The sequence below is a fragment of the Eleutherodactylus coqui genome, chromosome 3 (assembly GCF_035609145.1).
Source record: "Eleutherodactylus coqui strain aEleCoq1 chromosome 3, aEleCoq1.hap1, whole genome shotgun sequence".
In the NCBI taxonomy this organism is placed as follows: Eukaryota; Metazoa; Chordata; class Amphibia; order Anura; family Eleutherodactylidae; genus Eleutherodactylus; species Eleutherodactylus coqui.
In genome coordinates this window covers 177,298,017-177,324,822 of record NC_089839.1, presented here as the reverse complement: position 1 = coordinate 177,324,822, position 26,806 = coordinate 177,298,017, and the positions used below count along the sequence as shown (strand labels likewise).

The 26,806-nt window shown below is 53.7% G+C and overlaps 1 protein-coding gene and 1 long non-coding RNA gene across 2 annotated transcripts in view; one reads left to right on the top strand and one right to left on the bottom strand.

Annotated features, from left to right (window-relative positions):
- The window catches only part of LOC136619874 (uncharacterized), a 28,799-nt gene extending 8,898 nt beyond the window's left edge, over positions 1–19,901 (bottom strand). Inside the window, exon 1 of the long non-coding RNA XR_010791073.1 lies at positions 19,852–19,901. This is a non-coding gene — a long non-coding RNA (uncharacterized lncRNA). The remainder of the gene's footprint in view (positions 1–19,851) is intronic.
- Positions 19,902–20,197: 296 nt separating this feature from the next.
- LOC136619873 (peroxisomal acyl-coenzyme A oxidase 2-like) lies at positions 20,198–23,663 on the top strand. Its single transcript, XM_066594604.1, has 4 exons — positions 20,198–20,247; positions 20,837–21,054; positions 21,189–21,321; positions 22,731–23,663. The coding sequence occupies exons 1-4, from the start codon at positions 20,227–20,229 to the stop codon at positions 22,791–22,793; spliced, it is 435 nt and encodes a 144-aa protein (XP_066450701.1). The 5' UTR covers positions 20,198–20,226; the 3' UTR covers positions 22,794–23,663.
- The last annotated feature ends 3,143 nt before the right edge of the window (positions 23,664–26,806 follow it).

Here is a 26,806-nt window from a genome sequence, read left to right as displayed (position 1 = left end):
GCAGGAGGTACTTGTATCTCATTTTCTAAGATGTATGGTGAGCGCTCCGGTGAAGAACGATCTTGGGGCCCTATTTTGTGTTTATTTGGGCTATTTAGTGCAGAATTCTCCTGTGAGATATGTTTGATAGTGCCGGGCGCCATTTTGTGGGCATGCTGTGGGGCACTACTGTGTCTTTTTTCTGCCTTTCTGTGTGAAGCAGGTGTGTCGGCAATTTCACTCACCGTTTGTCTGGATGAGAGTTCTGATGGGGATCTTCTGTGAGCTGGGGGTGAGGGAGAGCCCTCTCTTCTGCTTCCCGCGCTGGACGAGGGAGAAGTCGGAGCGCTCGCTGCAAGGGCTTGTCTGGCTGTCGGCGCTGAGAAAAAAATCATCCAGCCTTTTTGGATGCGGACGCTGGCCTCTGCGTCGGGACATCTCCAGGAGAAAGCCTTAAACAGGTGATGTAACTTAGTAGCTTCTTCTTGTCTCGATCGCTGCAGCAGGACCTGGGATGTGCAGGAGTCAGACAGCAGATCGGTCTCCCCTCCTTCCGGCACGTAGGTGGCTTGTGATGGGGCCGCCGGAGCTGTGGGGTGCAGGAGATTGCGTGGGGTCTAGTCGTCTGTGTGGGTTGCGGGATGGCTTGTGGTGTAACACAGCGCGGCAGCCGTGGATGCCCCCCTCCCCTCGATCGTTGCTGCGGGACCCGGGAAGTGCAGGAGTCAGACGGTGGCTCTGTCCCCCCTCCCCCCGGCACTGAGGTGACCTGAGACGGGGCCGCCGGAGCTGTGGTGTGCAGGAGATTGCGCGGGGACCAGACGTTTGTGTGGGAAGTGGGACGTCTTGTGGAGTATCACAGCGCGGTAGCAGTGAGTGTACCTCTTATCCCGATCGCTGTAGCAGGACCTGGGATGTACAGGAGTCGGGCAGCAGCTCCGTTTCTCCTCTCTCCGGCCCGTAGGGAGCTTGCAAAGGGGCCGCTGGTGTTAAAGCTTGCAGGAGAACGTGCGGGTAGAAGAGTACTTCCAGGCTTCTGTATAAGGTGCCGAACGGCTTGCCACGTCTCCACCACCTCTCGCAGCCCGGTATCAGCCTTTTCCCGGTGTTTGGCAGTCGATCCAAGTGCTTTTTGTCGCTTTAGGAAGTCTTTGCTCACGGAGCTCTGAGATTAAGCGGCCATTTCAGCGCTCGGCCAGGCCACGCCCCTCCAGACAATGTGATCTTAACACTATCGGCGCTGGATAATGCCTTCGTGTCATCGCTACCATTCTAAAATTTAGCTCGGTCTCATTCTAAAATTGAACGTATGATAGCAGGGAGAGAAAATACATCAATTCTGCCATAGTTTTTTTTTTTTTTTTTACAGCGTTAATCATGCAGCATAAATGACACAATACATTTTTTCTGCGGGCCGGTAAGATTACAACGAGAAAAAAAATCTTATTTTTTTTACGTTTTTCCACTTTTCTGCAATAAAACCCTTTTTTGGAAAAACTTTTTTTTCTAAATCGTTGCATTCAAAGTTCTATAACTTTTTTATTTTTCCATGGACGGAGCTCTGTGAGGGTTCCTTTTTTGCGAGGACAGCTGTAGTTTTTATTGGAACCATTATCAGGTACATATGGCTTTTTTGATCACTTTTATTGCATTTTTTTGTGAGGTAAAACGCTAAAAATTAGCATTTTTGCCTCAGTTTTTTAGCGTTTTTTTACGCTTTTTGCCGTGCAGAATAAAAAGCATGTTAAACTTATTGTACATGTTGTTATGGACACAATGATACCAAATATGAGGAATTTTTATTTCTATTTTTATGCCAATATGAGAAAAAGCACAAAAAAATGTACATTATTTTTATCTTTTTTTTTTTTTTTAATATACACACCATTTGTCTTCCTCTGGGGGACTTACATCATATCACCGATGATCGCTATGATAAGGCATTGTAGGACTTCTCCCTTGCAATGCCGTATCGCTTGTTATAGCTATCATAGGCAGTGGTAATACAGGATACCCGGCAACCAGCCGGGCACTCTGCGATTACATCGCGAGAGCTCAATGATGTCACAAAAGGAGCACGCTCCCTTCCCATGCCGCAACCTAGGCTGTTGCAGAGGGAGGCCAGCTATTGGTGACAGCCGGCTCCCAGTGCCGTATAGCGCAAGATCTCTTCTGATTTCGCACTATCCACATGACATAAGGGTATGTCCAGTTGCAGGAAGTACTCTGCTGCCAGGATGTACCCTTAAGTCCTGTGGAGGGAAGGGGTTACACATTGGTGCTACTGCGACTCTGACAAGTCCTGGTCAGCCTTGGAGGCCTCTTTGTCCCACATCATGAATTGGACGGCCTTCCTGCGAGCGTCTTCTTTTAATCCACTAGATCTCCCTGCAACCCTTCGACTCTGCGTAGAGGTTTTTTAAACAATTTTTCAGCGCTCCGATGTCAGCGGCTCTTCTGCATGTGTATGCCATGGAGACCCGGGGGTTCGTCTATTGTAACTTTTTCCTGGTTATGGGCCATTTACACGGGACAATTATTGCTCTAATTTGTCCAAATGAATGAATGTGAGTGATAATCGTGCAGATTAAAGGCACAAAAATCGCCCACTTTCCATTCACAGGCTTTCACACTGACTTTTCAGTCAGCCTAAAAACCATTGCTGATCGCTTGTAGTTCTGTCTAAATGCTCCCTGCTCAGAAAGGTGAAGCGCTGAGTGAGAAGCCTGCGATCCAGCGGAGAGTCTATCAGTGTAAACGCTCTGCATGAGCGCCAACAGCCTTAGCGGACAACCACTAGAAAGGATGCTTATTATTGTCAACTGCATATTATACTGTGAGACCACAATAAAACCAAACCCATTACCGTATGTGTGACCACGGGTTACTGCTGCAGTGCAGGACAATACTCGGGTATGCTACAGAGGGCACTACATTACCGTATGTGTGACCACGGGTTACTGCTGCAGTCCAGGACAATACTCGGGTATGCTACAGAGGGCATTACATCACCGTATGTGTGACTATGGGTTACTGCTGCAGTCCGGGACAATACTCGGGTATGCTACGGAGGGCACTACTTTACCGTATGTGTGACCACGGGTTACTGCTGCAGTCCAGGACAATACTCGGGTATGCTACAGAGGGCACTACATTACCGTATGTGTGACCACGGGTTACTGCTGCAGTCCAGGACAATACTCGGGTATGCTACAGAGGGCATTACATCACCGTATGTGTGACTATGGGTTACTGCTGCAGTCCGGGACAATACTCGGGTATGCTACGGAGGGCACTACTTTACCGTATGTGTGACCACGGGTTACTGCTGCAGTCCAGGACAATACTCGGGTATGCTACAGAGGGCACTACATCACCGTATGTGTGACTATGGGTTACTGCTGCAGTCCGGGACAATACTCGGGTATGCTACGGCGGGCACTACTTTACCGTATGTGTGATCACGGGTTACTGCTGCAGTCCAGGACAATACTCGGGTATGCTACAGAGGGCACTACATTACCGTATGTGTGACCACGGGTTACTGCTGCAGTCCAGGACAATACTCGGATATGCTACAGAGGGCACTACATTACCGTATGTGTGACCACGGGTTACTGCTGCAGTCTGGGACAATACTCGGGTATGCTACAGCAGCCTGTGACCCCCAATAACAGGACTGAGCGGGGGAGGGGAGCATATGGCGGGCAGTTCAGTTACTGCATGGGGAACAGGTTTAGATTATAAACCACTCAGACAACTCCTTTAAGACGAGTTCTACAACATATTACATGTACCCCACAACAGGACCATTAAGGCTGTGAATTGCCAGGTAAACTGCATTTACAGTAGCAGCAAAATGCCGCGGAAATAACCTCCCCAAAACCCGTGCGGAAACGGACAGGCGGCACGGAATTCACACCCGCAACATGTCAATTATGTGGCCGTCTCCAAGGCAGAACGCACGGCCTCTCAATGAAGGGGTGCGCTCCGCAGAGGGATTCAGAATAACACCCCCACAAACGGCGCGGCTTTAGAGGCAGGCATTCCGTGGCTGATCTGTAGCGGGACGTCCGCTGCGGATACTGCGCTGAAAATCAGTCCCGTGAGCGCAGCCTAAAACCTGCAGCTCGTCACACAAAAAACACAATCCCTTACAGCCTCGTTGGTGGAAAAATAAAAGTTCCGGGTCTTTGAATGCAGCGAAGCAAAAAAATTTTTAAAATAATAATTGGGGGAGAAAAAGTGGGAAACCTAAAATATTTATAGTTTTGTTGTACCAAACCGCAGAGAAAAGTTCTGAAGTCATCGAGATAACAAATGGCAGAATCCATGTGTTCCCGCCCCCATAAAGCTCCGTTATAAGCTGCTGCAGCCCATGTGCGGGACACGGCTGCAGCCTGTAACCATGTCACTGGGCAGACCCAGAGCTGCCGGTAGGAGACCTGCGGCCGTCTGGCAGAGGAGACTAGGTGTCTCATGGAGGAACCCATTATCACATAACGGCTCATGCCCCCCAACGAAGCGCTAAACACTGGTCTCCCCGCAGCGCTTTAACAAGAGACTGCGCATGGCTGCGGGCGCAAGGCGTATACCCGCGGATCACATAGATATGCAGGGGGAATTTATTCCCCTCTCTGTTTCACTATTGCGTATAGACGGCATTTCATACGCTGCCTTTACCAATGTACAGGGATCACGGTGTGGGGGGTACAGGATAATAGACCACGCCGCCATCTATATCTCATGTATCGATATGAAGTATCTACAGGCACACATGTATGGATCAATGAAAGTCCAGTGACCTTCATGGACTCTATTTACCACGTATCACGCAGCTGTGTGGCCCACGCATAATACACGGTAAACACGCGGTCCGTGGACATGAGACCTTTATCTGCAACAACTCCTTTACATGGTATCTGTCAGCTCGAACATGCCGGTTATAGAGCAGATATATAGCTTTACGGACGGCTTCCCACGATCGGATTACTATTGCGGAATCCCCGGTCTGCGTCCGTACGGAGCATCCACAGCAAATCGCATGCATTGAAGGGTAGATACTTTTGCTTTTTCCTTCACACTCGCGGATACGAATTGCGTATCCCGTGAGCGCAGGAAAAAAGAAAAATCACAGAATGCTTTATTTTGCTGCGGACGGCCTACATTGAAGTTGATTGGGCTGCCGATCAGACAGTATCAGACAGAACTGGCATTACATATGGGCTGTGGGTTCCCACGCCATCTTCTAGCGACGGCACGGCAAATACAAATATTGAAAAAAGAAATCTGTACTGCGCGTGACTGACGCCGAGCCTCCGTGGTCATCAGCATTACAGATAATGCAGGTCTGCGTGGTCGTCGGCCGGGGTCACAGACGGATGCCACAGCAGGAACGGGCTCACCAGTGTGCAGCCGGCCTAACTTGTATATTATTCATGTCAACCTCTGCACATTGTGGGCTGAATAGTCCAGGGGGCGGTCCTATCAGTGATTGACAACTATCTGAATGACTGTACATACAGAGGTAGCTGTCAATCACTGATAGGACCGCCCACTTGACTGTTCAGCTCACAATGTGCAGAGGTTGACATGAATACAAATAATACTGAATGTCTTCCCATAAAACTATACATTAACCCTCTCAGCGCCTCCTGCGCTATAACATCATGCCTGTAGTCTGGACACCATGATCCAGCCGACGGGCTCCCTGTAAAGGCTCAAACACACTTGCGTTTTTTTAACACTGCGATATTGCTGCGTTTTTTTTAACGCGATTGTCAATGGGACTTTCTAATGTTAAAAACGCATCACAAGTTAGTGCTTTGGGATTTTTGTGCGATGCCTTTTTAACATTTGAAAGTCCCATTGACAATTATGTAAAAAAAAACGCAGTGATATCGCGTGAAAAAACGCACAAGAAAAACGCAAGTGTGCAGGAGCAGTGATGTAACCTTTTAGAGACCGAATGCCCAAAGTGCAAACCAAAACCCACTTATTTATGGCATAGTGCCAACACGTCAGGGGGCAGGGCTTATCACCACGTATGATTTTACCCCGTCGTTATAACAAGGATGGGGCTGTTTTAAACTAGACAGGGTGCAGATTTTGACTGCTTTTTGGATGCAGAAATGCTGCGGAATTTGCCACGGAAATTTCCGCTGAGGACACTCTGCAGCATTTCCGCCACGAGTAAACATACCCCATCAGTAATACTGACCTCCTGCAGTGGCCTCCGCGGTAATGGGGACCCCCTGCAGTGGTCCCACCGGTAGGGTTGCCACTCGGACGGTATTTTTACCGCCAGGCCTGTGCAGGTATTTTTTTTTCTTTACCGACCCTGTTACAGGCCGGTATTTTTGTCGGGGCCCGGGGACTGCAGGCTGTGACAAAAACGCTGGCCTGTAATATAGTCTGCTGCAGGCAGCCATGATGCAGCAGACTCGCAGAGAGACAATGATGACGCGCTTGCACAATGGGCTTTTGGGAACGCTGGACTAGCAGCAGGCAGCCTGTGATGGGAGTCGGGAGTCTCGGTTGGGACGCGTACACGGCCGGGCCATGGCGGGCCATGGCTGGGTCACTGGGTGGCTGCGTCATTAGGGGCCTGACACCTCCAGAGGAGCAGCTGTGGGGGATAGCAGCCTTGCAAGCACTGCCAGCTCCCGCAGCACACATAGCCGCTTTTCATCATTACATTAGGCAAGAGAAGAAAGAGACCCTGACAGCCACACTCTGCGGAGGGGAAGAGGAAAGAGCAGGTGCGGATTGTATCATTGAGTTTAATGACAGCTGTATACATACATGTTCACTATGTATCCCCTGGTGCCGGCTGTGGCGCAGGGAAGTAGGGCTACTTGTATGGAGGAGGTTACTGTCAGCAGCAGCCATCATCAGCTATTAGTCCACGCTGCCAGTTGCCCCAAGTGTCTTCTTGAAGTTCTGTCCTCTCTGTCCATTGGGCTTCTCAAGAACAGTGATTGACAGCCGCAGTGTCCAACCAGGAGGCCGATACAGCTGCCAATCAGAGCAGCTCGATGGGGTGATCTTCAGGAAGGAGACCTCTCTGCAGACCACTTGCAGCAGCGGGGAATAAACCTCCAATGTATCACTGCTGCTGATAGTAACATCCATCACACCGGTATTCTTTAGGCCCCCAGCACACGGGCCGAAATTCTGCGTCAAGATTTTTCCGCAGAATTTCCGCCCCTGGACACCTGCATAGGATTGCATTGCAAAACGGAATCCTATGCAGACGGCCCCGATTTGTCCGAGTGAAAATACACGCGGAATAAAAATCGTGGCATGCTCTATTTCTGCGAGCAGATCTCGCAGAGGCCCGCACAGAAATGTCTCTCTCGGCGCCCCGGTTCTGCTCCGCGCATGCGTCGGCTGGCCAGCAGCCGGCACATCTAAGAGCCGGAGCCGCAGGAGAGGCGAGTTCCGCATTGGTCCCGGCAGAATTCTCGCTGTGGGATTTGACCCGGCCATCTGCAGGCAGCCTTAGGCTCACCTGCCTTTACATACAGCTGTCTTCAGTCTCTGCAAAGGTGTTGATACTTTTGCATATTGGTGATCTATCCCTACAATATGTCAGCAATGTGTCGTTTGCAATGATCTGACCCCTGGGACCCTATGATCACAAGACACAGTCCCACTCTCATCTGTGCACCACGTCTGCTTTTGCAGCTCAGCTCCACTCACTTCAATGTGGCTGAGCTGCAATACCAGACGCCATGCACAGACAAGTTTGGAGCTGTGCCTGTAAAACCTGAAAGGCTCTGATCTCTCACGCACAGCATATCTGAGGAACAAGGTTTTCCACGCACATACTATTGATGACCTATCCTCAGGTTAGGCCACGAATATTTAATTGGCTGGGGTGCGCCGCAAAGCACAAGGGTTGGAGTGGAAGCAGTTGGCTCCGACCCCTGTGTAGTGGCCAGCACTTCTAATTGCAAGCTGGGGTCTCATTAAAATCAATGACACCTGCGCCTACAACTATAAGCACTGGCCACTCCACGGGGGTCAGAGCCAACTCCGACCCCTGTGTATTGTAGTACTGAAAGCGGGCGCCCAATCAGCTGGGATCTCGAGTGGCGCACCCCAGCCGATCAACTATTATTGATAGGTCATCAATAATATTTCCTTGGAACCTCCCTTAACTCTATGGCTATGATGAGGGAAGCAAGGGAGCCGGAAATAGGAAGACCACTATAGATATCCATGATGAAGGCCATATGCTTAGCCTTCATCAGATGTAAGCAGTGATCACTGAATGATTAGAAGAGCAAGATTCTACATTGACACAAAACTATTAATTCCTGCTAAGCATTTCATCCTGGCTGTACCCCACAGATCACCCCTTGTAGACCCAGGAGAACAACTGCTTCTTTACTAAATAAATCATCTTTAACCCCAAATCATAAGTCATGTTAAGGCACAACCATGGAGGACGGTGCCTGAGTCTATTAGTTTTTATAGTTTTACAGTCTACTTAGAAAGGGGTATCAAGAAATAGCTAATGAGGGATAGAAATTATAATGGGGTTATTTAAGAACACAGGCCACCAAGCAGTAAGGCTCGGTTCACATTGGGCGGATTTGCCGCAAAAATCCCGTCCACACAGGACGGCGAATCTACCATGGCAAAGCCGGCGTTGCGGCGCGGATTTGCCGTCCGCAGCATGTTCATTTTTCTTTCTTCCGCTGCAGACGCGCTCTCCTCTATGGGAGAGCCGGCTGTAGCGGAACAGCCCGCAGCTAAGTCCTGTGGGTTTTGAAGCAGTGGATTCCCGGTGAAAATCTTGCGGGTTTTCGCTGCGGCCAAACCACGAGATTTCCGCCTGGAATCCGCCCAGTGTGAACCGAGCCTAAATGCTCAGTAAACACATGTTTTGCCAATACATAAATGTACTTCTTTACTCTTTCCACCATCATCGTTTCCGTATTTAGTTTCCTCCTCACGTGTCAATCAGAAACCTCTAATTCCATCCCTCTTGTGTGTTTCCAGCATTTACTAAGATGTTCTTACTGAAATACAGAACCCCCACCTTTCCCCTGCAGCGGCCCCGGTATTCATAGTGACACCCAACAGCGGCCTCGGTAGCAATAGTGGCACCCCACTGTAATGCTATTACTACTGGGGGCGGTATAGGGGACACCATTACTAATAGTATCCCCTATATCAGCCCCAGTAGTAATAGTGCCCCACTAAGACCCATATACTTACCCCTAACTCCTCGCCGAAGCGCTGCTGCTGATCCTAGGTGCACACTGTGCTCCTCCCTTCATCTCCCTTCTGTGGAGATGAAAAATCAATAAATGTAAATGGCCGATCCCTGAGGCCTAAGAGGGGCCGCATCGTCAGAGGGGGATTCCCATTACAGCTTTTCATGGCCAAGAAGGGAAAACCTGGTGACTATTCTGACACTTGTCAGCAAGAGCCGAGAGTACAGCGCCCGTAGCTGCCATGGAAAGTGACCAGGAGCCAAGAACAAGAAGTGCAGCAGTGAGCCATGCAGCCTCTGTGATGTCGGACATTCTATAAATGGCGCAGTGCGCTCTGCTACACGGAATCCTGTGGCTCCCATTCACTTCAATGAGAACTATGGAAATACTACTTGGCTCTCCAATAGGCTCTGGCCGGCTGCTTCGGTAGCCGTTCCCCATACTCTTGGTACTCACCTGCTCCCGCGATCCAAGGGTGTCGCCCTCTGCAGTCTGCGTGCGGCAGAAAATCTGACTTTAGAGTGCGGTGTGCGTATCTGCCATCTATATATATATATATATATAAAAGATGAAAGCCATCACTAACTGACGTACAGAATCTAATTCTCTCACTTCCCGATGTCGTAGAAAGAACAAGCGTCCAAATTTTATGTACGGAATCTAACCCCTTGAGTGGCGGGTTTCCTACCACCCTGTCGTGCCCACCAGGGCAGGTTTTTTAAAATGGTCTAATCATTGAATTTCAACTAATTTTGCAGTTGCGTCTCAAGAGCCATAACTTTTTCATTTTTCCATTGACACAGCCATATGAGGGCTTGTTTTTTGCGGGACAAGTTGTGATTTTTTAAACAGGGGGGAGGAAAAAAATAAATGGGGAAAAAAGAAAAAAAGGGGCCATGTCATTAAGGGGTTAAATAATGCATTAACTTCCTTCTCTGGGTCATTACGACGCATGGATACCACATGTGTGATTGTATTTTTGATTTTTTACAAAGTAAAGGGAGACAAGTGTTTTTATAATTTTTTTCCTTTTTTTTTATTATTTTTTTTTATTTTTTTTATTTTTTTGTCCCTTTAGGGGACTTCCACAGGGACCCATCAGGACCCCCTGATCACATTCCGGGGGTCCGATGGTGACAGCCCTTTACATGCTGCAGTGACAGCCTTTTACATGCTGCAGTCACATAGACTGCAGCATGTAAAGGGTTAACACAGCAGAGATTGGAGGTTTTCTCTGATCTCTGCTGTAAGAGCTAGTACCTAGCTGTCCTCTGACAGCCAAGCACCAAACTCTCCCTGCCACAGAGACCATCGGCTTGCTTCTGACAAGCCGATGGTCTCTATGGCAACCTGTAAACAAAGCAGGAGATTGCCGGCATGTCGGCAATATCTTCTGCTGGTTTTTCAAAGCCCTTGCTTTGTTCTCTGTGGGTCTGTGCAGGCAGAGCACAATGTCACAGCTTGTGGCATTGTGCTCTGCAGCTCCCATAGTGATACATAGCCCAGAAATCTTCCGGGCTATGTCGCTATGAGCAATGGAGCTCGTCCCGGAAAATTTCCGGGCGTGCCACTCAAGGGGCTAATTCTCTCACTTCCCGATGCAACAAATAATTACACAAATTTTTACCGCACAAATGTGAAATTTGCCATAACCATTCTTTATGTACTAAATATTGGAAATTTAAAGGGTTGCAACTTGATTTTTCAATCCTATGCATAAAAGTAAGTGACCCCCTATGTAATGTAACTAACAACACACATCTGTACTGCACAAACTTGAAATTTGGCATGACTATTCCTATGTAATGTAACTAATAACATATCTGCACCCCACGATATATGAGACAGTTATCATCTCAGCAAAACAAAACGCATTTATCTAAAGTAACCACGACTTCATAAGATTGTCCGTGTGAACACCAGATAAACACCAGGACCAAATTAGCTAGTACACTTATATAGGAGAGTGCGTGTGCAGCAATCTGAGGGGGGGGAGGGTCAGACGTTTGTGCTGCGCGCCGACTTCAGAGGCGACACCGCAGGACGCTCTCTCGCATACGACTCCATTCAAAAGAATGGGGTTTATACTCTTGTGAGATTTGTCTCGCAATGCACCGATCTCGCACGATTTTCTTGGCCATGTCACAGTCTATGGAAGCCATCTGACCCGCGGCCCGGTCTGCAACGACATTGCAAGAAAGTCGCAGGTACCAGTGTCATCACCCAGCGACGGCGCAGATCTGACGGTAGGAAGCAGGTACAGGCGGAAGCCGGCCGGGCACAGCGGCGGATGACGCTGAGGGCAGAAGCAGGTACAGGCGGAAGCCGGCCGGGCACAGGGGCAGATGACGCTGAGGGCAGAAGCAGGTACATTATAGCAATACGTTCCAGCAGCACACAGAAGAAAACACCACTCCTGTGGTTGGATCCCCCAAGAACGATGCAACAGCCGCTTACGGACCAGACCAATTCCGTACAGTAGCGCAAATTAGGCTTGACAAAGATATGATTTAGGATCAAAACGTCGCCATTGTCTCACCAGGGGAGAATAAAGGCTTGTTGATTTGTTTTCTCTACACCAGCTGATGCTGTTGCATTTTTCCTATGGCAAGAATCAGGTACAAGAGGACGCCGGCCGGCACAGGGGCGGATGATGCTGCGGAAAGAAGCAGGTACAAGTGGACGCCGGCCGGGCACAGGGGCGGATAATGCTGCGGAAAGAAGCAGGTACACGCGGACGCCGGGTACGGGGGTGGATGACGCTGCGGGCAGAAGCAGGTACACGCGGACGCAGGCACACGCAGATGCAGGGCACGGGGGAGGATGACGCTGCGGGCAGAAGCAGGTACACGCAGACGCTGGGCACAGGGCCAGATGACGCTGCGGGCAGAAGCAGGTACACGCAGACGCCGGCCGGGCACAGGGGCGGATGATGCTGCGGGCAGAAGCAGGTACACGCGGACGCCGGGCACAGGGGCGGATAACGCTGCGGACAGAAGCAGGTACATGCAGACGCCGGGTGCGGGGGCGGATGACGCTGCGGCCAAAAGCAGGTACACGCGGACGCCGGCCGGGCACGGGGGCGGATGACGCTGCGGCCAGAAGCAGGTACACGCGGGTGCCGGGCACGGGGGCAGATGACGCTGCGGCCAGAAGCAGGTACACAAGGGTTCCGCGCACGGGGGCGGATGACGCTGCGAGCAGAAGCAGGTACACGCTGACGCCGGGCACGGCGGCGGATGACGCTGCGGGCAGAAGCAGGGACACGCGGACGCTGGACACGGGGGCGGATGACGCTGAGGGCAGAAGTAGGGACACGCGGACGCCAGGCACGGGGGAGGATGACGCTGCGGGCAGAAGCAGGTACACACGGACGCCGGCTGGGCAAGGGGGTGGATGACGCTGCGGACAGAAGCAGGTACGCGCAGACGCCGGCCAGGCACGGAGGCGGATGATGCTGCGGGCAGAAGCAGGTAAACGCAGACGCCGGGCACGGGGGCGGATGACGCTGCGGATGGAAGCAGGTACACGCAGACACCTGGTACGGGGGCGGATAATGCTGCGGCCATGAGCAGGTACACGCGGACGCCGGCCGGGCACGGGGGCGGATGACGCTGCGGCCAAAAGCAGGTACACGCGGGCGCTGGGCACGGATGATACTGCGGGCAGAAGCAGGGACACGCGGATGCCGGGCACAGATGACGCTGCGGGCAGAAGCAGGGAAACGCGGACGCAGGGCACGGGTGACTCTGTGGGCAGAAGCAGGGACATGCGGACGCTGGGCACGGGGGCAGATGACCATGCGGGCAGAAGCAGGTACATGTGGACGCCGGGCACGGGGGCAGATGACGCTGCGGACAGAAGCAGGGACACGCGGACGCCGGCGGCGGATGACGCTGTGGGCAGAAGCAGGCACACGTGCACGCCGGGCACGGATGACGCTGTGGGCAGAAGCAGGGACATGTGGACGCCGGCCACGGATGACGCTGCGGGCAGAAGCAGGTACACGCAGATGCCGGGCACAGGGGCGGATTACGCTGCGGGCAGAAGCAGGTACACGCGGACGCGGGCCGGGCATGGGGGTGTATGACGCTACGGGCAGAAGCAGGTACACGCAGATGCAGTACACGGGGGAGGATGACGCTGCGGGCAGAAGCAGGTACACGCAGACGCCGGGCACAGGGCCAGATGACGCTGCGGGCAGAAGCAGGTACACGCAGACGCCGGACGGGCACAGGGGCGGATGACGCTGCGGCCAAAAGCAGGTACACGCGGGCGCCGGGCACGGATGATACTGCGGGCAGAAGCAGGGACACGCGGATGCCGGGCACAGATGACGCTGCGGGCAGAAGCAGGGAAACGCGGACGCAGGGCACGGGTGACTCTGTGGGCAGAAGCAGGGACATGCGGACGCTGGGCACGGGGGCAGATGACCATGCGGGCAGAAGCAGGTACATGCGGACGCCGGGCACGGGGGCAGATGACGCTGCGGACAGAAGCAGGTACATGCGGACGCCGGCGGCGGATGACGCTGTGGGCAGAAGCAGGCACACGTGCACGCCGGGCACGGATGACGCTGTGGGCAGAAGCAGGGACATGTGGACGCCGGCCACGGATGACGCTGCGGGCAGAAGCAGGTACACGCAGATGCCGGGCACAGGGGCGGATTACGCTGCGGGCAGAAGCAGGTACACGCGGACGCGGGCCGGGCATGGGGGTGTATGACGCTACGGGCAGAAGCAGGTACACGCAGATGCAGTACACGGGGGAGGATGACGCTGCGGGCAGAAGCAGGTACACGCAGACGCCGGGCACAGGGCCAGATGACGCTGCGGGCAGAAGCAGGTACACGCAGACGCCGGACGGGCACAGGGGCAGATGATGCTGCGGGCAGAAGCAGGTACACGCAGACGCCGGGCACGGGGGGCGGATGATGCTGCAGACAGAAGCAGGTACACGCAGACGCCGGGTACGGGGGCGGATGACGCTGCGGCCAAGAGCAGGTACATGCGGACGCGGCCGGGCGCGGATGACGCTGCGGCCAGAAGCAGGTACACGCGGACGCTGGGCACGGGGGCAGATGACGCTGCGGGCAGAAGCAGGGACACGCGGACGCTGTGCACGGCGGTGGATGACGCTGCGGGCATAAGCAGGGACACGCGCCTGCCGGGCACAGGGGCGGATTACGCTGCGGGCAGAAGCAGGTACACGCGGACGCGGGCCGGGCATGGGGGTGTATGACGCTACGGGCAGAAGCAGGTACACGCAGATGCAGTGCACGGGGGTGGATGACGCTGCGGGCAGAAGCAGGTACACGCAAACGCCGGGCACAGGGCCAGATGACGCTGCGGGCAGAAGCAGGTACACGCAGACGCCGGACGGGCACAGGGGCGGATGATGCTGCGGGCAGAAGCAGGTAAACGCAGACGCCGGGCAGGGGGGCGGATGACACTGCAGACGGAAGCAGGTACACGCAGACACCTGGTAAAGGGGCGGATAATGCTGCGCCCATGAGCAGGTACACGCGGACGCCGGCCGGGCACAGGGGCGGATGACGCTGCGGCCAAAAGCAGGTACACGCGGGCGCCGGGCACGGATGATACTGCGGGCAGAAGCAGGGACACGCGGATGCCGGGCACAGATGACGCTGCGGGCAGAAGCAGGGAAACGCGGACGCAGGGCACGGGTGACTCTGTGGGCAGAAGCAGGGACATGCGGACGCTGGGCACGGGGGCAGATGACCATGCGGGCAGAAGCAGGTACATGCGGACGCCGGGCACGGGGGCAGATGACGCTGCGGACAGAAGCAGGTACACGCGGACGCCGGCGGCGGATGACGCTGTGGGCAGAAGCAGGCACACGTGCACGCCGGGCACGGATGACGCTGTGGGCAGAAGCAGGGACATGTGGACGCCGGCCACGGATGACGCTGCGGGCAGAAGCAGGTACACGCAGATGCCGGGCACAGGGGCGGATTACGCTGCGGGCAGAAGCAGGTACACGCGGACGCGGGCCGGGCATGGGGGTGTATGACGCTACGGGCAGAAGCAGGTACACGCAGATGCAGTACACGGGGGAGGATGACGCTGCGGGCAGAAGCAGGTACACGCAGACGCCGGGCACAGGGCCAGATGACGCTGCGGGCAGAAGCAGGTACACGCAGACGCCGGACGGGCACAGGGGCAGATGATGCTGCGGGCAGAAGCAGGTACACGCAGACGCCGGGCACGGGGGGCGGATGATGCTGCAGACAGAAGCAGGTACACGCAGACGCCGGGTACGGGGGCGGATGACGCTGCGGCCAAGAGCAGGTACATGCGGACGCGGCCGGGCGCGGATGACGCTGCGGCCAGAAGCAGGTACACGCGGACGCTGGGCACGGGGGCAGATGACGCTGCGGGCAGAAGCAGGGACACGCGGACGCTGTGCACGGCGGTGGATGACGCTGCGGGCATAAGCAGGGACACGCGCCTGCCGGGCACAGGGGCGGATTACGCTGCGGGCAGAAGCAGGTACACGCGGACGCGGGCCGGGCATGGGGGTGTATGACGCTACGGGCAGAAGCAGGTACACGCAGATGCAGTGCACAGGGGTGGATGACGCTGCGGGCAGAAGCAGGTACACGCAAACGCCGGGCACAGGGCCAGATGACGCTGCGGGCAGAAGCAGGTACACGCAGACGCCGGACGGGCACAGGGGCGGATGATGCTGCGGGCAGAAGCAGGTAAACGCAGACGCCGGGCAGGGGGGCGGATGACACTGCAGACGGAAGCAGGTACACGCAGACACCTGGTAAAGGGGCGGATAATGCTGCGCCCATGAGCAGGTACACGCGGACGCCGGCCGGGCACGGGGGCGGATGACGCTGCGGCCAAAAGCAGGTACACGCGGGCGCCGGGCACGGATGATACTGCGGGCAGAAGCAGGGACACGCGGATGCCGGGCACAGATGACGCTGCGGGCAGAAGCAGGGAAACGCGGACGCAGGGCACGGGTGACTCTGTGGGCAGAAGCAGGGACATGCGGACGCTGGGCACGGGGGCAGATGACCATGCGGGCAGAAGCAGGTACATGCGGACGCCGGGCACGGGGGCAGATGACGCTGCGGACAGAAGCAGGTACACGCGGACGCCGGCGGCGGATGACGCTGTGGGCAGAAACAGGCACACGTGCACGCCGGGCACGGATGACGCTGTGGGCAGAAGCAGGGACATGTGGACGCCGGCCACGGATGACGCTGCGAGCAGAAGCAGGTACACGCAGATGCCGGGCACAGGGGCGGATTACGCTGCAGGCAGAAGCAGGTACACGCGGACGCGGGCCGGGCATGGGGGTGTATGACGCTACGGGCAGAAGCAGGTACACGCAGATGCAGTGCACGGGGGAGGATGACGCTGCGGGCAGAAGCAGGTACACGCAGACGCCGGGCACAGGGCCAGATGACGCTGCGGGCAGAAGCAGGTACACGCAGACGCCGGACGGGCACAGGGGCGGATGATGCTGCGGGCAGAAGCAGGTACACGCAGACGCCGGGCGCGGATGATGCTGCAGACAGAAGCAGGTACACGCAGACGCCGGGTACGGGGGCGGATGACGCTGCGGCCAAGAGCAGGTACATGCGGACGCGGCCGGGCGCGGATGACACTGCGGCCAGAAGCAGGTACACGCGGACGCTGGGCACGGGGGCGGATGACGCTGCGGGCAGAAGCAGGGACACGTGGACGCTGTGCACGGCGGTGGATGACGCTGCGGGCATAAGCAGGGACACGCGGCCGCCGGGCACCGCGGTGGATGACGCTGCGGGCAGAAGCAGGGACACGCGGCCGCCGGGTACGGCGGTGGATGACGCTGCGGACAGAAGCAGGGACACGCGGACGCCAGGCACGGGGGAGGTTGATGCTGCGGGCAGAAGCAGGTACACACGGACGCCGGCCGGACATGGGGATGGATGACGCTGCGGGCAGAAGCAGGTACACACGGACGCCAGCCGGGCACAGGGGCGGATGATGCTGCGGGCAGAAGCAGGTACACGCTGACGCTTGGCATGGGAGGGATGATGCTGCAGGCAGAAGCAGGTACACGCGGACGCCGGGCAGGGGGTGCGGATGCCGCTGCGGACAGAAGCAGGTACACGCAGACACCTAGTATGGGGGCGGATTATGCTGCGGCCAAGAGCAGGTACACGTGGACGCTGGCCGGGCACAGTGGCAGATGACGCTGCGGCCAAAAGCAGGTACACGCGGGCGCCGGGCACGGGGGCGGATGACGCTGTGGCCAGAAGCAGGTACACACGGCCCCCGGGCACGGGGGGGGATGACGCTGCGGACAGAAGCAGGTACACACAGACGTCGGGTATGGGGGCGGATGACGCTGCGGCCAAGAGCAGGTATACGAAGACGCCGGCCGGGCACGGGGGAGGATGCCGCTGCGGCCAGAAGCAGGTACACGCACACGAGGGGCACGGGGGCAGATGACGCTGCGAGCAGGAGCAGGTATACGCTGATGCCAGGCACGGATAACGCTGTGGGCAGAAGCAGGGACACGCGGACGCCGGGCACAGATGACGCTGCAGGCAGAAGCAGGGAAACGCGGACGCCGGGCACGAATGACTCTGCGGGCAGAAGCAGGGACATGCGGACGCCGGGCACGGGGGCAGATGACGCTGCGGACAGAAGCAGGTACACGCGGATGCCGGGGGCGGATGACGCTGTGGGCAGAAGCAGGGACATGCGGACGCCGGGCACGGGGGCAGATGACGCTGCGGGCAGAAGCAGGTACACTCAGACGCCGGGGGCGGATGACGCTGTGGGCAGAAGCAGGTACACGCGGATGCCGGGCACGGATGACGCTGTGGGCAGAAGCAGGGACACGCAGACACCTAGTATGGGGGCGGATGATGCTGCGGCCAAGAGCAGGTACACGTGGACGCTGGCCGGGCACAGTGGCAGATGACGCTGTGGCCAAAAGCAGGTACACGCGGGCGCCGGGCACGGGGGCGGATGACGCTGCGGCCAGAAGCAGGTACACACGGACCCCGGGCACGGGGGCGGATGACGCTGCGGATAGAAGCAGGTACACGCAGACGTCGGGTATGGGGGCGGATGACGCTGCGGCCAAGAGCAGGTATATGAAGACGCCGGCCGGGCAGGGGGGCTGATGCCGCTGCGGCCAGAAGCAGGTACACGCAGACACCTAGTATGGGGGCGGACGATGCTGCGGCCAAGAGCAGGTACACGTGGACGCTGGCCGGGCACAGTGGCAGATGACGCTGCGGCCAAAAGCAGGTACACGCGGGCGCCGGGCACGGGGGCGGATGACGCTGCGGCCAGAAGCAGGTACACACGGACCCCGACCACGGGGGCGGATGACGATGCGGACAGAAGCAGGTACACGCAGACGTCGGATATGGGGCCGGATGACGCTGCGGCCAAGAGCAGGTATACGAAGACGCCGGCCGGGCACGGGGGCGGATGCCGCTGCGGCCAGAAGCAGGTACATGCTGAGGCAGGGCACGGGGACGGATGACGCTGCGGACAGAAGCAGGTACACGCAGACGCCGGGCACGGGGGCGGATGACGCTGCAAGCAGAAGCAGGTATACGCTGACGCCAGGCACGGATAACGCTGTGGGCAGAAGCAGGGACATGCGGACGCCGGGCACAGATGACGCTGCAGGCAGAAGCAGGGAAACGCGGACGCCGGGCACGGATGACTCTGCGGGCAGAAGCAGGGACATGCGGACGCCGGGCACGGGGGCAGATGACGCTGCAGGCAGAAGCAGTTACATGCGGATGCCAGGCACGGGGGCAGATGACGCTGCGGACAGAAGCAGGTACACGCGGACGCCGGATGACGCTGTGGGCAGAAGCAGGGACATGCGGACGCCGGGCACGGGGGCAGATGACGCTGCGGGCAGAAGCAGGTACACGCGGACGCCGGGGGCGGATGACGCTGTGGGCAGAAGCAGGTACACGCAGACGCCGGGTACGGATGACGCTGTGGGCAGAAGCAGGGACACGTGGACGCGAGACACGGATGACGCTGCGGGCAGAAGCAGGGACACGTGGACACGAGACACGGATGACGCTGCGGGCAGAAGAAGGGACACGCGGATGTCGGGCACAGGGGCGGATGACACTGCGGGCAGAAGCAGGTACATGCAGATGCCCGGCATTGGGGATGGATTACGCTGTGGGCAGAAGCAGGTACATGCGGACACTGGCCGGGCACAGGGGCGGATGATACTGCGGGCAAAAGCAGGTACACGCGGACACGGGGACGGATGACGCTGCGGGCAGAAGCAGGCACACCCAGACGCCGGGCAAGGGTGCGGATGACGCTGCGGGCAGAAGCAGGTATACGTAGACGCCGGCCAGGCACGGGGGTGGATGACACTGCGGGCAGAAGCAGGTACACGCGGGCGTCGGCAGGGCACGGGGGCGGATGACGCTGCGGGCTCTAGCATGCAGTAGCCGACCCAGTCGTGTGCAGCTGCCCTTAGTGGTAAAAGCCACATGACCTTCACATCTGCATAAGGGGCCCCGTCACACCACACCCCGGGAGAGGGGGTCACACGCAGAAGAGGGGGGGGGTAACCAGACACACCCCGTGCAGAAGAGAGCCCTCCACAGAAGAGCACTTACCTCACCAGTTGCAGCTGCCCACCACAGCCGGCTCCCCTCCTCAGTGCTGGCTGCGCGCGGACACTGCAGGGGCGGGGCTTCTCCTCAGCGCGTGGTGAGCTCTGACGGCTGGTTCCCGGCGAAACTATCAACCCTATGCCCCGCCCACCACTTCAGGTGTAAAGCATGCCGTGGCGGGGGGAATGTTGTGGAGAGAAGAGCGCCGCAGCGTGCACCACGTGACCTCGGGGTCTGACAGTACTGAGGTGGAGGACAGGCGGCTCCTCCTGCTGTCAGTGACACTCCGCGGGGTGTGAAGCACTGCGGCTGCCATTGCTGGTCTTACTGTATTGGAAGCCAGATTACTTCTTCCCTCATTATTGCTCATTGCCCACTATGTCTGAAGAGCCTGTCTGGGTCAGTGCTGCAGGGGTCGCTATTCCTAGGGGGGCCTGTGTGTGTGTGTGTTCCCTATATGGTACTTTTATTAAGGGAACAAAAGTTCAGGTTCCTGTGTACTGAGGCTCTTGCATATGGTGCTTTGTCCCACCCATACTGGCTGTTATAGAGTGCTGCTGGTGAAACCCCTTTTGTTGCTACGTCTAGGTTGTTTGACTGACCTTTCTCTCCCCTCAGCAGGCAGAAGAAATTAAGAAATTGGAGCCAAGTCTATAGTGGGCTCACCGCCTTGTGCATTCATATAAAACATTTATTTAGCGTACACAGTTTTGTGACAAATTTGTTAATTTCTTGTTGTTAATTAACATTCCGCAGTTAGGAGTGTTTAGAAATAAATGTATGGTATGTGGTTTTTCAATATCCAGATTGTGAAATGTATTTTTTTCTCGTGTCTCCATGACTGCCCTAAGGGGATTTTCACATAGGGATGGAAATGCTGCAGGATTTCTGTATCGACAATCCAAAGCATTTACACAAGCAATGAATAACACAATACATTAAGTTTCCCAGTGAGTGCATCCAGCCAATGTGGTTATGTGTCTTTTAGGCTCATTCAAACTTCTTAACAGTGAAGGTTTTCATCTTGGCTCTGAATTCACTCCCCGATCAGCCTGACGTTAAAGCCGTTCTGAAGCGGCTCTGTGACCTGTATGCTTTACATGGAATATTCACAAGTGCTGGTGACTTCTTACAACATGGGTACCTATCAGGGAAACAGCTGGACGTGATCACTACAGCTTACCTGGGCCTCCTGGCTGAGCTCCGGTGAGTAACCACAAGGTTTGGTGCAGGTTGGCACCTGAAGTGCAGTGACTAGAGTTGCATCCTATTGATATTAATAGACTGAAATCAGGAGAATTTTCAAAACTTTACTCTAAAGCGTTTCCTTCTATTTGTAGGAAAGATGCAGTACTTCTGGTTGATGCTTTTGATTTCACAGATGAACAGTTGTTATCGGCCCTTGGGATGTATGATGGGAATGTGTATCATAGCCTGCTGGAATGGGCTCAGAAAAACCCTGAGAACAAGAAGGTGAGATCTGAGTGAGATGACCATTCACATTCCACACCTAGTTTCTTTTAAAGAGGTTGTACCAGAATCACATGTTATCCCCTGCCCACATGATGGGGAATAACCTGCTGATTGGGGTCGTGTGTCCACCGTCCTCCTCACTGTGGGCTTACTACACCCACTGCAGCGAGGAGGAGACTGAATGCCATGATGGTCGTACAAGCATGCTGCCACTCCATTGATTTTCAATGGTACTGCAGGAGATAGCCGAGCAATAAGTACTAGGGTATTTCTGTCAGCTGCATTGAAATGAATGGAGCGGCGGCTGTGTACTCGGGTGGCCCATAGAGATATGGCAAATAATAAAGTGGCAGCTATACAGCAAGACAACTTCCCAATCTGTTACATCTGCTAATATTAATGTTGGGGTAAAGTTTTAGCTTTAAATTCCAACTGCAAGATGATGCTCAAAACTGATGTATATTATGAGAAATAGCGCTTATGCGCCAGATTTCCAGTCACACGAGCTACAGCATTTATACTAACAAATTTGCTTTTGCAAAAGATCTAGTATACTTTAAAACATTAACAGTGGCATTTGTCCTGACAGTCTACACATTTGTACTGTTCCTCCAAAAATACCTCAAAATGTATGAAAATAATCAAAATTACAACACAAATCCTTGTCAGTCAGCGCCTAAGGACTGGACAGCAGACTTCTTAGTAATCTGTGTTGGAACAACCTTGTGATTTGCTTCCACAACTTAAGGAAATGGTTGTTTTTCTTCTTCGTCGTTAGTAAAAAGTCTGAAAATTCATGGTCTTTGAGCACAACCTTGCCGTAGACATAAGAACCTGAAATTGCCCCAAATAAAGGTTTGTTAAAAAGAAAACAATTAGAGGGTGTCTTGCTTTGTAGCTGAGTTTTGAGTTTTTTGGGCCACCCTACTGTGCATGCTTGGCCAGCGCTCCATTCATTCTGACGTCACGGTCGGGCATGAAGTGATCCCTCAGTGACAGGTATAGGGGGACTTAGGACCCCGATTCTCGAGATCGGTGAGGGTCTCAGCGGCAAGACTCCCATTGATCAGCAAGTTATGCCCTGTCCTGTGGATAAGAAATAAGTTGTAATCCTCAGGCCAGTGTTAAAGGGGTTGTATATGTAGGGGGATGGTGCTAAGCACTATCCACATTTAAGTTTTTTGGCATGTGCCATCATTTCCTGTTAAAATGAGAACAGCATCTAAGAGTATGGCACACTGGCATTCACCCTGTGGCTTTGCTGTTTGCAAAAAATCTTGTAGCTCTACCATCCTGACTTTTAGGTGTTAAAAGATGTTCAAAAATGTTTTTGTTGCATTTTATGGCTAAAGTAGATAAAAAAAAAATATTGGGGTGTTGATAATATACCTGTTTTAATTTTCTTACAGGCAAATCCAGTATTTCAGACTTACCTGAAGCCATACCTGCAAAGCAATTCATCGAAATTATGAAGAAGACCCACCTAGAAGATGCAGAGTTTCCCATGTTTTTGTCATATCTGTGTCACTGCCCAGGGATGCTTTTTAGTGTTTTACACTGACATGCCGAAAGTCATGGGATAGTAGTATGTAAATTGATTATGAAGTGGCATTATCTGAGATGACGGCTTGGGATCACCCCCATCTGTATAAATTGTTAGGTGTTATCTTGTGAGACTGAACGCTGGCCAATGTGCTCATGGTGAGGCGACTTTTTGAGTACAAGTGACATATGATAGTGGGTTCCGGAGGATGGGACATTCAATTTCCGAAGTTGTATGGGCAGTTAACATTTCTCAATCCACAGTATCATGTGAAAACCTAATTGCTGTCTACTGTGGGTGTAATTTTTTCAAAGTGGAAACTAGTGCTTAATGATCAAGACTGGTGGCATCTTGCTACAATTGTCTCTGCATAAATCAAATCCACATTCATTGCTGGAGGTCCCGCAGACATATCCCACAGGTCAGTGCTGTGTTCTTTAGCTACTGTGGTATATGGGAGCAGAAGACCCACCACATCACCTCTGCCAGACGGCTCAACATTTCTCCAAATGTCTTTTATCTACTTGTGGAATCGAGTTGCTGCACTTTGCTGGGCTAGAAACAGCCCTACATAATATTAGTTCCTGTCCCAAGACTTTTGATGTCAGTATATGTCATTGTACAAATCTCCAGAAATATGTGGTAGAGGGAAAGTATGCCAAAGGCCTCAACTCGGTCATCAGTCAATGTTTAGAAGTAAAGAAGTAATTTATATGAAATGTAAATCTAAACTTGTACAACAAATAAAGATATTGTCTATTTCTGAAATGTAGATAATAAAATGGACCTAATTTCCAAACCTCGCAATGGATCTTGGGGGAGATTTATCTAGAAATGTTGCAAATAAAAAGTAAAGTGGTTACTTTGGGTAAACTCTCAAATCAGCTTGCTTCTATGATTTAGTAGAGGTTATCTAAAAAAAATGAAAGATGATGAAAACACATTAAAAAAAGTTAAATGAACCCATCAAGTTCAGCAGGATTAGCTTACTAGTCAATGTGTACAGTAATGTCCAACTCTTCCCAATATTCACTGTCACTCAAAGAAGGATGGGGAACATTTTTTTCAATGGTGATACGTCCAAGGAAGATACATACATGCTTAACTTGGGTGGGGGAGTCAGGGTTGATAGGTGTTGACTGAGCTGACAGCTATTTAAGGTATGTGAGTAGCTTTAGGGACAGAATTGCCAGAGACCCAGAGAACAGGAAGACTTGTGTCTTAAAACCACCCTCATTGTGGCAAATATCACACCTGTTCCAACAGCTCCATGTGCAAAAGGAAAATAGAAGCATATTGTGTAAGGCCAACAGACATCTGTCCATCATCGTAAGCTTATTCCCCCCCCCCCCCCAATGTTGATCCAGAGGAAGGCAAAAAAGAACCCAATGAGGTAGAAGCCAATTTTGCTCATTTAAGGGGAAAAAAATTCCGTTCTGACTCCAATCTGGAAAATGGAATAATTCCTTGGATCACCGACCCTTCTGAAGAAATTGAGTGAAAATCCAAATACATGCTATAATAATGTTTCCTCAAGGTCTATTATGATCTTATGTTGGGTACATTATACGAAAGGAGAAATAAGATAACTATTAATACATATTACAATTAACCCTTCCTGCAACAGGGCTGTACACTAGAGATGAGCGAGCACCAAAAGTCGAGCTTTCCGCGATGTTCGAGAGTTCGTTTCGAGTAACGAACCCCATTGAAGTCAATGGGCGACTCGAGCATTTTTGTATATCGCCGATGCTCGCTAAGGTTTTCATTTGTGCAAATCTTCAAAACCTACGAAAGTGATGGAAACGACACGGATAGGGCAGGCGAGGGGCAAAATGCAGGGCTGCATCTCAGGTTCCCAGGTCTCACTATTAAGCCACAATAGCGGCAAGAGTGCCCCCCCCCCTAACAATGTTTACTTTGGACAAACCCTCAGTAGCAAGGCACACCTTTGCTAAGCACCATACTACCTCCAACCAAGCACAATCACTGCCTGCGGGACACACCGCTGCCTCCTCTCCTGGGTTACATGCTGCCCAACCCCCCGGCATGACCCTGCGTACGCAGCGCACACAAAAGTGCCCCTGCGCAACCATCAGCTGCCCTCATAGCCACACCACCCTCATGTCTATTTATAAGTGCATCTACCATGAGGAGGACCTGGAGGCACACACTGCAGAGGGTTGGTAGGGCCAGGCAGCGACTCTCTTTAAAAGGAAGGGGAAGGGGGGGCGATAGCCCACAATGCTGTAGAGAATCAATGAGAAATTGATGTTCGATCTTCATTCCAATCCTGTGCCACCTCCGTCAGGAGCTGCAAACGTGGGCATAAAGGGCACTGCCAGCCCAGCACTTCTACACATCTCCACAATGCAGCAATACTCTGTGTGGGAAGTATGTGAGCGGGCCCTGGGTCAGGATCTATCCCAGCAAACACGTTGTGTGGCCCAAGGTGCTGCGAGTGACATAGCAATGGGGACTCCATCTATCCACACACGACTCATTCTGTTTGGGTGTCGGATAACTCATCGACAACGCAAGGGGTAAACCATCTGCACTCTGCACCCTACCCAAGTCTGTCAGTGTTTTGGGGACAGACAGGTAAAACACCTCAATGGCAAGTCTGTGTGCACCCACAGCATGGGTGGCTAGCAGGAACCCACAGACGGTACAGAAAGAAATCCCATTGCAGTGCCCTGGATAGCTGAGATGACGTGAGAGCAAATAGATGTGGGCCGCAGCCAACACTCCATGCCCTTGACATTCAATTTTTTTTTTAAGTGTCTGGCAGGTACAACTGCGCTGTGGCAAGTCTGTGGGCACCCACAGCATGGGTGGCTAGCAGGAACCCACAGACGGCACAGAAAGAAATCCCATTGCAGTGCCCCGGATTGCTGAGGTGACATGAGAGGAAATACATGTTGGCCGCGGCCCACACTCCATGCCCTAGTCAGTCGGGGTTTTTCTTTGGCCCAGATAGGTAGAACACTACAATGGGAAGACTTAGTGCACCCATAGTATACACAGACCCCTGTAATATTCCTGTAGCAAAGGTATAAGCTGACCCCAGTACCAGTTATGTTGCAGAAGTCTAAGGAGACCCCTGTAACATTTCTGTAGTAACAGTACAGACAGACCCCTGTAACATTTCATTAGCAGAAGCATAGGCAGACCGCAGTACCATTTTGGTAGCAGAAGTATACGCAGACCCCCCTGTAACATTTACGTGGCAGAGGTATAGGCAGACCACAGTAACATTCTTGTAGCAGCAGTATAGGCAAACCACAGTAACATTCTTGTAGCAGCAGTATAGGCAGACCCCAGTATCAGTTCTGTAGCAGCAGGATAGGCAGACCCCAGTATCAGTTCTGCAGCAGCAGTAAAGGCAGAACCCAGTATCAGTTCTGTAGCAGCAGTAAAGTCAGACCCCAGTATCAGTTCTGTAGCAGCAGTATAGGCAGACCCCAGTATCAGTTTTGTAGCAGCAGTATACGCAGACCCCAGTATCAGTTCTGTAGCAACAGTATAGGCAGACCCCAGTATCAGTTCTGTAGCAGCAGTATAAGCAAACCCCAGTATCAGTTTTGTAGCAGCAGTATACGCAGACCCCAGTATCAGTTCTGTAGCAACAGTATAGGCAGACCCCAGTATCAGTTCTGTAGCAGCAGTATAGGCAAACCCCAGTATCAGTTCTGTAGCAGCAGTATAGGCAGACCCCAGTATCCGTTCTGTAGCAGCAGTATAGGCAGACCCCTGTAACATTTATGAAGCAAAAGTATAGGCACAGCCCAGTAACATTTTTGTAGCAGTAGTATACGCAGACCCCTGTAATATTTCTGTAGTAACACTATAGACAGATCCCAGTAACATTTCTGTAGCAGCAGTATACGCAGACCCCAGTATCAGTTCTGTAGCAGCTGTATAGGCAGACCCCAGTATCAA